Genomic DNA, 13,666 nt, shown 5'->3' with positions numbered 1-13,666 from the left:
CTTCAGAAATCATTCTAATATGCTGATTTGCTGCTCAAGAAACATTTCTGATTAGTATCAATGTTGAAAACAGTTGTGTTGCACAATTTTTTTTTTCAAGGATTCTTTGATGAATTGGGAAGTGCAAAAGCATTTATTTGAAACATTTGTAACATTGTAAATGTCTTTACTGTGAGTTTATGCATCAATTTAATGCCTCCTTTATGAGTAAGTATATATTTCTTCTTCGTACTCATCCCAAACCTTTAAACGTCAGTGTACTTTTTTGGCAATCTAAACCGCAACCCGTAGAAATCTGATGCTTACAAAACCCTACGCAAAGCACATTCAGAAGAGCCTTAAAATACGTTTTTTTGGAAATCAGTTTCAGTCTGAATTGTCATATTGGAGTTGTATCACATTTCACAGTAACAGTTCTTGTTTCGTTTTAAGTTGTATGTGACAAAGTTCAAGAACTGCTCTGTCCGATTCAGTGAATGATTAGTCTGGTCAAATAAGCTAATCAAAGGACTTGAAGACTGATTTGTGAGTCCTGATACATGTTAAAAGCAGCCGTTATAAAACAGAGTTCCGGTCCTTGATTCTGATTGGTTGAGCCACGTTCGAAGCTGTTGTAAATTACTCTACAAACATACACCTTTGTTTACGTTTGTGTGTTGCTTGGCAACCACTTTGTTGGAACCATAACCTTTCTGAGGAACTACACTGTTTGGTGGAAGAATACTGTTTTTATTAATATCATTACACTTTATTTGCTCTGTTTCATTTTGTGAAACCTAACTACGTATATGGAATAACCGTTTTATAAAAGCAATAAGCCCCGTGAAGCCGTGGTTTACAGTGAATTTATAACAGCTAAGGGTGTTTTACACACTCCGCTTCACGTCGTGCCTAACAACACCCCTTAGCTGTTATAAATTCACTGTAAACCACGGCTTCACGGGGCTTATTGCTTTAGCCCATAAGAGTCATTTTACTTTCCCATCACATTCAGTCCAGCTCAGTATTTTATGTCAGATATTATATTAAAGTCACCCAACATCAGGAGCCTCACAGTATGCAAGTGTTTGACTTTCTCATGCATTTATTGCTGTAATGTTTCATCTCACTCTTAGAGTTTCAGCCGGGCGTCCCGTGGAAGGGCGTCCAGAGCCCCGAGCCCGAGCCTGACCCCTACATGAGCCCTGCGGGAATGCTGGGATCCTCCGTGCTCGGTGACACCGAGCATCATCTGCTGCAAGACAGCACAGGTACTGAGGCAGTTCACGTTAACCTCGTCTCATCTTCAGACAGAGCGACCGTGTTTACCACACGAGGTGTATCGCACCGCTTCTGTCTGACGTAACGAGTCAGGAGTTTAGGTCATTGTGCAAAATAATGATTCGTTCCCTCATTTCACACACAAAAACAAGGACAGAACAATTATCAAACAAAACAGTTAGTAAAAAGTAGGGTCTGGAAAAGCACTTACAAGACTCTTTTAAAACATCAGGCTTTTATGGCTCATATAGTCTGATAAAGCGAGAATATGGAGAAAAAAAAACAGCTCAATTTTATTCAGAGACTCAAACTGAGCAAAATTATGCAATTTGTTGCAGATGCTGATATTTATATGATCAAAAAGATGAAAATGCTTGTAATGTAAATCAGTGAGATCTTTCTAACAGTATAGAGCAGATACTGACATAAAATGCTATAAATATCAGTCGTCACTCTATATCTCCATTCTCAGTAAAATTAGATTGAAATGATCAGAACATATAATGCAGTGATCGAGAGATGAAGAAATAAAGGCTCCTCAGAAGATGTGAGATGTTCTGGAGGCTCCGCTGAGGAACAGTGAAAGTGAAGCTTCTGGAAACAAACGCTCCTCAAAAGATCCTGAGGATCAGATTTGAGACTCTAATAAATGATTGATGGAGAATCAAGTAAAGCTGAGCTGCTTCAGTCTAGTAAGAGTTCATCTGGAAATATGACTGCAGTTATTCTGAAGTTTACTTGATAAAAATCAGTCAAGATTTGACACGAGAAAGACACGTGAAGCTGAAGCTGGACGTTTGTATAGTTTACTTGAAAAAAAAAAAAAGTTTAATCTATCAATCAGGCAGCAGAAGGCATGCAGTAGATTGTGTTCAGTTTTATTTCAGCAAAGTTTTTTTTATTTAGAGGCCTTATGAATTTGATCTGCTATGCGTACTTGAAAATGTAACTGTGTGTCTGTCTGTGATCAGGGTCAAACTCTCTGAACACCTGTATGCCTTCACCTGGTGCCTGGCCATACAGTGCCTCAGAAACGCCCCTCGCTGCACATGGCACAGGTAACGGTGGCTTAAAAACCTTTGCACATTTTCATTTAAACTGTATTTAGCATGTTGGTAGGATTTCGCATCTCCTCGTGCCGTTTCCAGCGAAATACTCCGAGCTGAAGTCCAGTTGGCCGCCGGAGCCCATCGGACACGGCAAATCATGGCGGACCAATCGCAGCACTTCTCACCTGTCCCGCCCCCCTCCGGGTCTCTCCAGTCAGAAGCAGCTGTGGGTGGGGGAGGGGCCTTGGATGCCCAGGGCGTGGGGGGGCGGAGCCAGCGGCCCAGAGCCACCCTTTAAATCAGGTACTGCAAGCACACATTCACACAGACGTATGTGAAGAGCAGCCTGTTCATGTCCCGTGTTCTTCAGAGTGGAGCGATGGAGGAGCTGCAGCGGGAAAATCATGGCTGTTACTGAGAAACCTCACGCCGCAGGTGTGTACAAACACACACACACACACACATATATATATTTATATATATTTATATATTTATATATATTTATATATATATATTTATATATATACTATATACACACACACACAAACACACACACACATATATAAACGCAAACACATACTACTGTTCAAAGATTTTAATGTTTTTAAAAAGTATTCTGCTCACTGCATTTATTTGATCAAAAATATGATAAAAACAGTAATATTATGAAATAGTATTACAATTTAATTCAGTTTTGATCACAGGAATAAATTACATTTTACAATATATTCACATAGAAAACTCATTTTAAATAGTAATAATAGTTCAATTTTGGCAGTTTTTAAACTATTTTTGATCAAATAAATGCAGCGATGGTGTGTACCTGAAGTATTTGCTGCTACTTGCATGTCGGTTTTAAGTGGTTTTACTGTATTTGTCAGGATATTTAGTACAGCAAAGCATTTGATTTTTGTGTTTTCCTGTGGTTTGTGTGCAGATCGACGGCTCGACCCTAAAGACGATCTGTCTGCAGCACGGCCCTCTTCTGACCTTTCACCTCGGCCTGACGCAGGGCAGTGCTCTGATTCGCTACTGCAGCCCTCATGAAGCCGCCAAAGCCCAGAGCGCCCTGCACATGTGAGTCACACTAACACAAATATGTGTTTACTGATTATATGCAACCCTGGACCACAAAACCAGTCTTAAATCGCTGGGGTATATTTGTAGCAATAGCCAAAAATACAATTTTGACCCATACAATGTTTTTTTGGCTATTGCTACAGATATACCCCAGTGACTTAAGACTGCTTTTGTGCTGCAGGGTCACATATTAAGTAAAATTAAGTAGTGAAAGCCTTCTTGCAGTAGATGTGCTCATATATAAAAACACCTGCGATTCACAACTACCCGCTAATGTGCTCACGTTCAGTAGCCTCGCTGATAAGTTTGGGTGAGTAAAGGCAGAAACACACAAGATATAGTACCTTCAGTGCCCTGTAGATGGCGATATCACTTCTTTTGTAGCAGAAATAAACTGCAGCAAAAACGTTAGGTGCCATGGTTACCCACACAGACACTATTATAGTTTTTGTTAATATTGTAAATTAGGTTTTATTTTCATTTTCTGCTTTTGTTCATTTTAGTTATTTGAGTTATTTTTTATTATTTACGTTTTAGTATTTTTGTTGTTGTTTTTTTGTCATTTTTTGTACTTGCTGTTTTTAAATGTCTATATAGTTATTCATTTGTTTATCAAGTTTTTTTTTTAATTTACATTTATTCCAAGAAAATGGTTATAGTTTTTGTTTTAGTTAACTATAATAACCCCTAGTAGAACTTAATCATTTAAGTTATACTTTATGTATAATTATAATACTAGGCTATACAATTACAAAATTTACAGTGTTTATTTATTGGTTTAATTTTATTTATATAGAATTTAAATATTTAAGTTATGCTTTATGTATAATATTATACTATATAATTACATAATTGTATAAAAACTTAATACAATGATATTTTCTTTTTATTCATATACAATATTTAGATGTTTCAATATTTCAGATATTTTATTTGCATAGATGTACAGATCAATCAGTCATCATATTTAGAGTTGTCCACGTACTGATACTGTATTAATGTCAAAATCAATAACTGTTTGACCTGTTTTAAATATATTTACTGCTGTTAAATGGCTGGTTGATGCAAAACATTCCTGATTGAGTTCACAACGCAGGTCACATCAACACCCCGGAAGTGTTAACATGTTAATAAATTGAATACATCTCAAACATGAATGCAAGAACTTTCTAGTAAGTTTTATTTACTTTTTTAGTGATCTGAAGTGTTTTCATGTTCAGGTGCGTTCTGGGAAACACCACCATCCTGGCCGAGTTTATGAGTGAGGAGGACGTCGTCCATTACTTCACACATTCCCAGGCCGCAGGGTCACCCGAGGGCTCGCCCGGCTCTGACCCTGCCCCGCGAGAGGCCGAGCGTCCCGTGGGCACCGGAGTGGACAGAGATGCGGCGGTGGAAGCGCCGGGACTCGCCCTCCTCAGCCAATGGAGCAACAGCGCAGGGGAGGGGGCGGGGAAAGGGGTCTGGGGAGGCGTGGCTCTCGGTTACCACGGCAGCAGCCTATGGGGCGGTCCTCAGTTAGAGGACGGCACAGCTGGGTTGTTGCCAGGCAACCTGCTTGGAGGCGGGACAGACAGTTTGTGATTGACAGCAGTCAGTTATTGAGATACTGGTACGTGGAGTTTAAAGTGTGTCAAACTGCAATGTAATGATTGTTTCCAAACATGTGGAAGCCCATGCATTATTATAATATTTCAGTGTAGTTTTCACAAGACAAGGGTGTATCTCATGAAAACATTTATTTTTTATTTTTTTTTACCCTAAACTTCCAAGGAAAAAGAATTTATACTGTGCATAAGTTTATTTTAGGGCCATTAAGAAATTGGCGTTGTGACATTATTTTTAATGACAGTTCCCAGCTAATTCAAATTACTGTAATGCATTAATGCACATATATATATATACACACACACACACACACATATATATATATATATATATATACACAGTTGTCAACATTTGAAGTGGATCAAAAATGTTCAATAAAGTTGTCCTAAGACAAGAACGCATTTTGGTTTTAGGACAACTTTCATGAAAGGTTTTGATCCACTTCAAATGTTGACTACTGTATGTGTATATATAGTTTTTATTTATATATAAAGGTTGTACAACAAATATTACTGTGATGAATAAATGCTAGCGGAATTGTCATGAAAATATCACAATGCAAAAAATATATATACCGGTAAATTACATGTCTATATGTAAAATTAAACGTATTCTGGAGGTGTATTTTTATTTATTGAATGAAAAATAAGTCACCAAAAAAGCGTAATGTGTGGCCTCTGTATGTTTTCATTATTTTTGCAGTTGTTTCTGGTGACACACTGCAGCTTTAAGACAGACACACACACACACACACACACACACACACACACACACACTTTGAACAAACACTCGCATTCAGAGAGCTACATTTCCACACAAACACTGGACACGTCGACAAGCTTTTGTATCTATCCAGTGAGATATTAAACACACAGGTGCAGTGTGAGTGTCATGGATTTGCTTACAGACATTCTCATCATTGCCAGAGTTAAGCTATCATGTATTTGAATACAGGGACTGTTCCTAAAGGCCTTCTTTCCCACACACACTCTCTCTCTCACACACACACACACACACACACACTGCTCAACTTGAACGACTGATTTCAGTTTGATGTTATGCAGGCACTGTTTGACTCTTTGACAGCAGATTTATTGATTTAATTAGAGAGCAACAGCATTCGAAGCTGGTAGATGCGTGAAACTAAAAAAACACACCTAGGTCTCATTTCACTCCAGAATCGAGCCTATTTTTAGGACCAGTTTTTTTTTTTTTTGGTGATTGTTTTAAGGATGGCTGAGCACATTTACTCACTCGATCTCAGTATTGTAATGCTAGACGTTTTCTAATTCTCATTGCCATAACAGTAATATTTACTACGCTACAGTGAAATACTGTAACGCAATTAGCTTGTAATTAAAACAAACTAGTATCATGATAAAGAAAGGCTTTACGTTTTAAAACAATGCCATTTTCGGCATGATAGCTAGTAATGAGAACTTGGAGGAAAATGTTGATTGCAAAACGAGCGTGGCAATGCAAAGAATTGTAACTGTCCTTAAAACGAGCTATTTTCATTATTTTGTTGTGATTCCGGACTGAAAAAGCTGTGTTTTGGGAGGTTCACGCAGGTCCGTTCCTTGCCTGTGGATTCTCTCATTCAGACCTTCCACTGTTCCCTTGATCTGTTCGTCAGGTTTGCTGTTACATTTATAGATTCGTACATTGTTTTAATTTTTTTGCTAAGGCTATACAAGTTATCTTCAAAGACTTTCAAGTGAGCGGAGGGACGTCTATACCGTGTGTATGTATGCACTTGACTGTTTTTGCTCTGTGTTTGTGTGCAGCTGTGCATTGTTGATTGTGCACTATACACTGCTGGGTGTGTTTTACGAACATTGGCATTATCGGGTTTCTGCGATTGGCGTTTCTCGTGTTTTTTAAGCGTACTCGTGTAGCCTTTTGTATCGGCTGAACTGCAATAATGATTCTACAAGCATTTCTAAGACACGAGCGCGTGACTGTCCAGAGTTTACAAACAGCTGAAAGATGTATGTTTTTATGCGTCTGCACTGTTGTTTGTGTTTTAAATCAAGACTAACACTCCTTTTAGTGTTTTGATTTTTGAGATTTTACAGAGAAGAAAAAAAAGAAGTGAAGAGTTCATTTAAATAAAAGTGACATGCAGCTGCTCTGAAGACCGAAGCATCAGATCTGTGGTTGTTTTTTGTCATACGTGTTAATAACCGTAAACAGATTGTGTCTCGGCTGTAAAACGTCTCAGGTTACTTATGTAACCATGGTTCCCTGAGTAGGGAACGAGACACTGCGTCCTCTAGGTTTCCCATAGCGACCCCTAGAGGACGCAGTTCGAAGTTCCCATGAAAGGGAACGTCTCAGGTTACTTATGTAACCATGGTTCCCTGAGTAGGGAACGAGACACTGCGTCCTCTAGGGGTCACTATGGGAAACCTAGAGGACGCAGTTCGAAGTTCCCATGAAAGGGAACGTCTCAGGTTACTTATGTAACCATGGTTCCCTGAGTAGGGAACGAGACACTGCGTCCTCTAGGTTTCCCATAGCGACCCCTAGAGGACGCAGTTCGAAGTTCCCATGAAAGGGAACTATCAGTGTGTTTAGAGGTACAAGTCAACTGGGTTTCTTTGACTCTGATCATTCATAGAAATGTATACAGATCAGCGGTTTCACTCGTAGATTTGATTTGAAATGTCCTTTTGATTATGTAGATGTTTTGATTTGTAATTCCAGATGGTCTTTAATTTTTTATTTAATTGTATTTCCAGTATCATTAATCATTAGATGCTACTGAATGCACATTGAAATAGATTTGCATTTTTTTTCCATGTATAGTATAAGTTTGTATGATTATTATTATTATTATGATTATGATTATTATTATTCTCTCAGCTCAGCTGCTAACCTGTCCGTGTGAAAGGTAAGTTAGCAGGTTCAGCTGTGTATATTTAATCGAAGTCGTCTTACCTTTTAATTGTGAATGTTTTGCTGTATGCAATTACAGATGATCTTTATTTCTTAGGTAGCTCTTATAGTAAAGATCAATAAATCAAACAATTACATTACACTAGTTGATGCACATTAGTTAGGCTATAAATGTGGAGTTTGATGTGTGTCTTGTATGAGTCATATATATATATATATCACTAATACATGAGTTATATATAATGGTAAAGTGATAAACAAGCTTAAGTCTGGGAATCTTTAGGCTATATTTATGCTTGAGTTTCTTTGTTTAGATTCCAGGACTTGCACTCAATTGTGTAGGCTATATTATATTTGCACATTGTTTCAAAGCAGCTTTACCGAAATTCAAAATGTTCATTTTTATTATGTAATATCTTAATTCCGGATTAAACAGGATAGTTTGGAGACGCTGAAACATGAACCAGACGTGTGCTGGTATTGAGTGAGTAAATGTAAACATTAAATAAACACGTATAATGTTTCTCGGCTGAATTTAGTCGTTTGTTTTGCGGCGAGACCTGCAGCTAGTTTCGTTTTCAGTTTATGCTGTGATGCGTGGATGTGTTTAAAAAATCATGCTTTTACTTCACTATCTGGTACAACTTGTGCGCTTTTAAAAGTGCAAGTTCCGTTTTGTTATATTTTTGTTAAACATTCATACAGTGGCACACTGTCTGCAAACGTTATTTCAATTCAGGTTCATTAGCGCTTTTCACATGAGCCTACACACAAAGCAGCTTTACAGGAAATGCATCTACATTACAAGTTCGATCTGTTATCAGAAGTGAATGTGTCCAAGTGTCACGATAATAGAATCATACAGTTTGCTGTTAATTATTATTTTAATTGCAATCGTTTAACCGAACAGTCAGACAGGTGCGTCCTCCAGACTGCTACCGTATTCATATTTGCAGGAGCTGCGGATCAGTTTAGCGTTATTTAATGCGTGCTAATGGCTTATTAATGAATGTTTTATGAAGTGTCGCGTTCTGCGGGCTTGGTGGCGTCACCGAGAATGGAAGCTCGCTCGCATCGCGGAACACAGCGAGCTGAGAGATGAGCGGGACCCACTGATTAACGTGAGTGCGACTGTGTTCTTTATTTTATTGTGCATGTTCAGGAGATCTGTTTGAAGTCAAGATCAGCTGGAGAAACCTCAGCATCAGCGCATCGCACGCGACGCATCATCATCCGCCGAAATGATCGAATAAATTAATGCTTGTGTCGATAAAGAGTCGCTGTGTTTGCATTGCAGATTTCCTCGATGGACTGTTCAGATCTGGAGATTTTTATAAAACCACAAACATCTGATGATTAGTTTGTGACTCGTGAACAGATAGATGGCGGCCCGAGCATTGCATGTTAATAAATGTGATGATTCTCATCCTGCGATTTAAGAAGATGCAAAGATGGAGATGTTCTCTGATATCACCCTGTTTTTAAATGGTGTGCTGCTTATACCACGTTTTTGTTACTTGTAATAATACCACAGTACTTTGTAAATATCTTTGCGTGCCACAGTATTAGTATATGTTTTTGTAAGTGTGTGATGATAATACTTTAGTCCAGCATTTAGACGCTGCTGTTTTGATAACATTGACCATTAGTGCATGTCATTAACCCCGACTGTGTGGATTTAAAGGGATAGTTCTCTTAAAATAGTGTAATTTACTACCATTAGAGCTGCTAGCATGTGTGATGTTTTGAGATGTTCATAAGCTCAGATGCTGTCAGTGTGTTGGTCAGCCTGTTGTGATGCTGCGGTCTCCAGAGGACCAGGTTGGCATGGCAACACTGAGACCATCCACTTCCTGGAAGAGAGTCGTGAATCACATGCATACGGTTCAGATGGTGCCACTGATGCTGCTGGGGGAAGATCTAGAGCTTATTCTTGTATACATCAATTATTACAGTATCGTGTGTAAAATCTATAGATTTCACAAAATCGTTTGTTTTTGTTTTGTATCATAAGGCTTTAGGTACGTGTTTTAGGAACACACCGTACATCACATTTCACAAGTGAAAAACCTGTATTAAATGGTTTGTTATGACTAGTATTTGCTCCTCCCACTGGTGTGTTTGCAGCGTTCTGATTGGCTTTCGTCTGCAGATGGCTCTACTGTGTAGGAGGGGCTTGTCACTATCAGGGCGTTCAGGGAGTGACTCTCTGGTTGGCATGGGGCCCGGGGTTGTTACGGTGACCCCTGAGGGTCACAACAGGTCGTGGGAGACCCTGGTGGTCGCCCCGGAGACGCCCATCTTCCTCATGACCCCCGCCACTCAGACCATCTCTGGGATCTTCACTTGGACGGCTCTGCTGCTCACCTGCCAACAGGTACCACACATATGTTTATATTCATGAACGTGTTCCTTACACTGAACCCAGAGGAACTTCTAGACTCCACCTTAAAGCAGAGTTTACATACTGGATTTATTGCATTGTGAAAATACACAATTATATAATAAAGCTGTAATGCACTGCTGGCCATTTTGCCAAATTAAAACTAGGGAGACTTCAACTCCCATAATGCATTGTGCTCAACCCGGCTTTCTGTGAGTGGAGATACAGAAATGCGGAAGTACGATCTGTAGTTTTCACAAAAGACGACCGCTGATTACTTTAGCTGATAAATTAACGTGAATATCTTGGGGCAGGTAACACGTTTATTTATATATTTATAAGTAATACAGACTTTGGCTGGTTGAAAATCTGCAAGCTTATACCCTTTAAGCAGTTATATATTATTACATATTTAATCATGTTTCATATGGTCAAAGTATGTATTCTCTTTTGTTTATATAAAACAAATATTTTATTGATGTATAAATGTGAAAAATATAATGTTAATATTACTGTAAATATTAATATGTATCATTTATTACATGATTGTTTTCTGTTTATTATATTAAAATTTTAGGACAAAAAATCTCCGCTAATGCTGGAAACTATTGTGAGCCCTATTACTCGCACATTACTATCATATCAAAGGTTACAATAGCCCAACTATTAAATTAAATTGCTATTTATTTTTAGACATAATAATCAACACTCACATTTTGTAATGCAAACATGTAAATTACACAAGGCAGTTTTCAAATTCAAACTTCTGAAAATGCCATATTTGTATATTATGATATTTATTGTAAGGTTCAAATTACATAATATATCTGTGGTATCATAGAGGTTCAGCTGACACGTATTGAAAGAGGTTGATGAGCAGTTGCTGTGGCAACAGGTGGCATGACATCAGAGAGCAGAGGTTGTTGCATAGCAACAGCATTCAGAACTATCGCCATGTCAACCCCGGATGCGACAGTCATTGCGCGCTACAGCTAAAGTCTGTCCACACTGGATGAGACAAGCAACCGTTGCAAATCATTTGAACTTTCTGTCAGTACGTCATAGAACGAGGCAGTTTACTGTCGCGTCGCATCCAGTGTAGACAGCATCACTGATAATAATGGGTTCTATTGTATTTTGTCACGTCGCACAGCGCCGCTCGCATCTGGTGCAGACACGGTGTCTGTGTGCGTGTGTTGTGATAGTGCAGCTTATATGAACCTGTAAAACACACACAAACACACACGGAAAGCTGTGGTGACAGAAGAGCCACCTGCTCCACTGACACACACACATACAGAGACATGCTTTTATTCACATGTGTTTGACTTTACATACACAGAAACTTCTCACTTAAACAGGAAGTTCTGTTTCTGCTCCGTTTACGTGTTTAAATTATTGCCATGATTGTATTATTTACAGTACAGCATCCATATATTAATGCATGCATATTAATTCGAATAATAAACGGCCAAATAAGAGTACCCTTACAGAAGAACCACATGAATTTCACATGTTTTCCTCATGTGATCACATGTAGACAACATAATAGAGCACATGTGGGATTAACATGTGGATCACATGTAACAAACACTGTGCATTTTCAGCTCGGGTTGTAGTGCCTTGTAGCTTTCTTTGTTAATTAGTTAGTTGACATGTACTAGGCATGATAATAAATCTAAAAGTACACATTAATATCAAATAATCATGTCTGTCTGTCTGTGTGTCTCAGATCTACATGCACTTGCGCTACTATAACACTCCTAACGAGCAGCGGCACATCGTCCGCATCCTCTTCATCGTGCCGATCTACGCCTTCGACTCGTGGCTCAGTCTGCTGTTCTTCACTAACGAGGAGTATTACGTCTACTTCAACACCGTCCGCGACTGCTACGCACTGTGCATTTTCAGCTCGGGTTGTAGTGCCTTGTAGCTTTCTTTGTTAATTAGTTAGTTGACATGTACTAGGCATGATAATAAATCTAAAAGTACACATTAATATCAAATAATCATGTCTGTCTGTCTGTGTGTCTCAGATCTACATGCACTTGCGCTACTATAACACTCCTAACGAGCAGCGGCACATCGTTCGCATCCTCTTCATCATGCCGATCTACGCCTTCGACTCGTGGCTCAGTCTGCTGTTCTTCACTAACGAGGAGTATCTACTTCAACACCGTCCGCGACTGCTACGAAGGTCAGACGTGCATCTCCACTATTTACAGTTAGAAATGTAATGTTTTAATTTCTAATGTGGTTTAAGTACTGCGTTTAATTAATTACTCTAAATAAATTATATTTTAATTAATGTAATAATATTTCATTATGTATTATATTATGTGTTTAATTTATACATTTATACCATTTCAAGTGTGAAAAGCCCTATAGTTTCATAATCGATGACTTTTGCAACATTAGCGCTTTTTTTAATCATCTTAAGTCTGGCTGGTTTAGGCCTATCATGGATAAATAAATATGTGACTAAAACCACCAGTAGGTGGCAGCAAGTCCCTGTCTTAATGAGTGATTCATTGAATCATTCATTCACACAATTCATTCAGAACGGCTGATTCATTTAGAAACGAAGCAAGGGACCGTCATTATGAATGGATGATTGAATCATTGACTCAAATGATTCATTCAAAAACAGAGTCATTCAGGAACAAAACATCTTTAAATAAAACAAAAACCCATACAGGGGTATTTTTTTGCTTTCATGACTTGAATTATAGGGGCATTCTAACTATATTATAATAGGTTTCATCACGCAGTCAATGCTTTTGGATTCACAAAATGTGTTTTTGTTTTTTTTTGGCAAAGTGAGTGGCATACTCAATAATGTCAGCTCGCTTTTCGTTAAAAAAAACGATTACGATATTATCTTAGATGATTAATATTGCACGATAATTCCAGTCGAAACAGTGATTTATTGTAAATGTTAGTAAGGCATGTAGAAATATTATCAGGTGGTGTGGTGATGAATCACAGTGAGGAACATGATGGTGAGATTTCGGTCACGTTTGGTTAAGTTATGAGCTTTGTCTCAGATGTTTCTACTAATATTCAAATAACAGACCCAAATGAGTCAGTAGTCGTCATCCAGTTACAGTCAAAAGCCGGGTTCCTTCTGAGATCTGTAGTTCTTTAGTTCTCTGTTTGCTGTGTAGGAGCAAGCATTGTGATATGAAGTCGATTTCAGTGGTTCTGATGATGATGATTTATGTGTGTTTCTGCAGCGTTTGTCATCTATAACTTCTTGAGTTTGTGTTACGAGTATCTGGGCGGCGAGAGCGCCATCATGGCCGAGATCAGAGGAAAACCCATCCAGTGAGTTCAGCATTCACTCTTCCTCTCTGCTTCTCTGTCACATGATAAATCAGCTGAT

General features: G+C 38.5%; 2 protein-coding genes across 2 annotated transcripts in view; both read left to right on the top strand.

Annotated features, from left to right (window-relative positions):
- LOC107655324 (trinucleotide repeat-containing gene 6B protein-like) overlaps positions 1 to 5,281 on the top strand; it is a 26,505-nt gene extending 21,224 nt beyond the window's left edge. The window contains exons 16-21 of the mRNA XM_016442788.1: positions 1,116 to 1,250; positions 2,232 to 2,318; positions 2,409 to 2,612; positions 2,680 to 2,744; positions 3,247 to 3,386; positions 4,610 to 5,281. Coding sequence (XP_016298274.1) covers positions 1,116 to 1,250; positions 2,232 to 2,318; positions 2,409 to 2,612; positions 2,680 to 2,744; positions 3,247 to 3,386; positions 4,610 to 4,973 — 995 coding nt within the window. The 3' untranslated portion in view covers positions 4,974 to 5,281. The remainder of the gene's footprint in view (positions 1 to 1,115; positions 1,251 to 2,231; positions 2,319 to 2,408; positions 2,613 to 2,679; positions 2,745 to 3,246; positions 3,387 to 4,609) is intronic.
- Positions 5,282 to 9,322: 4,041 nt separating this feature from the next.
- Positions 9,323 to 13,666, top strand: part of LOC107655344 (transmembrane protein 184B-like) — a 10,201-nt gene continuing 5,857 nt past the window's right edge. Inside the window, exons 1-4 of the mRNA XM_016442801.1 lie at positions 9,323 to 10,275; positions 12,014 to 12,175; positions 12,318 to 12,459; positions 13,518 to 13,608. Coding sequence (XP_016298287.1) covers positions 9,988 to 10,275; positions 12,014 to 12,175; positions 12,318 to 12,459; positions 13,518 to 13,608 — 683 coding nt within the window. The 5' untranslated portion in view covers positions 9,323 to 9,987. The remainder of the gene's footprint in view (positions 10,276 to 12,013; positions 12,176 to 12,317; positions 12,460 to 13,517; positions 13,609 to 13,666) is intronic.

Source organism: Sinocyclocheilus anshuiensis, unplaced genomic scaffold, assembly GCF_001515605.1.
Source record: "Sinocyclocheilus anshuiensis isolate Anshui unplaced genomic scaffold, SAMN03320099.WGS_v1.1 scaffold3418, whole genome shotgun sequence".
Taxonomy (NCBI): domain Eukaryota; kingdom Metazoa; phylum Chordata; class Actinopteri; order Cypriniformes; family Cyprinidae; genus Sinocyclocheilus; species Sinocyclocheilus anshuiensis.
Note: the sequence above shows the minus strand (reverse complement) of the source record. Positions and strands in the feature narration are given on the sequence as shown.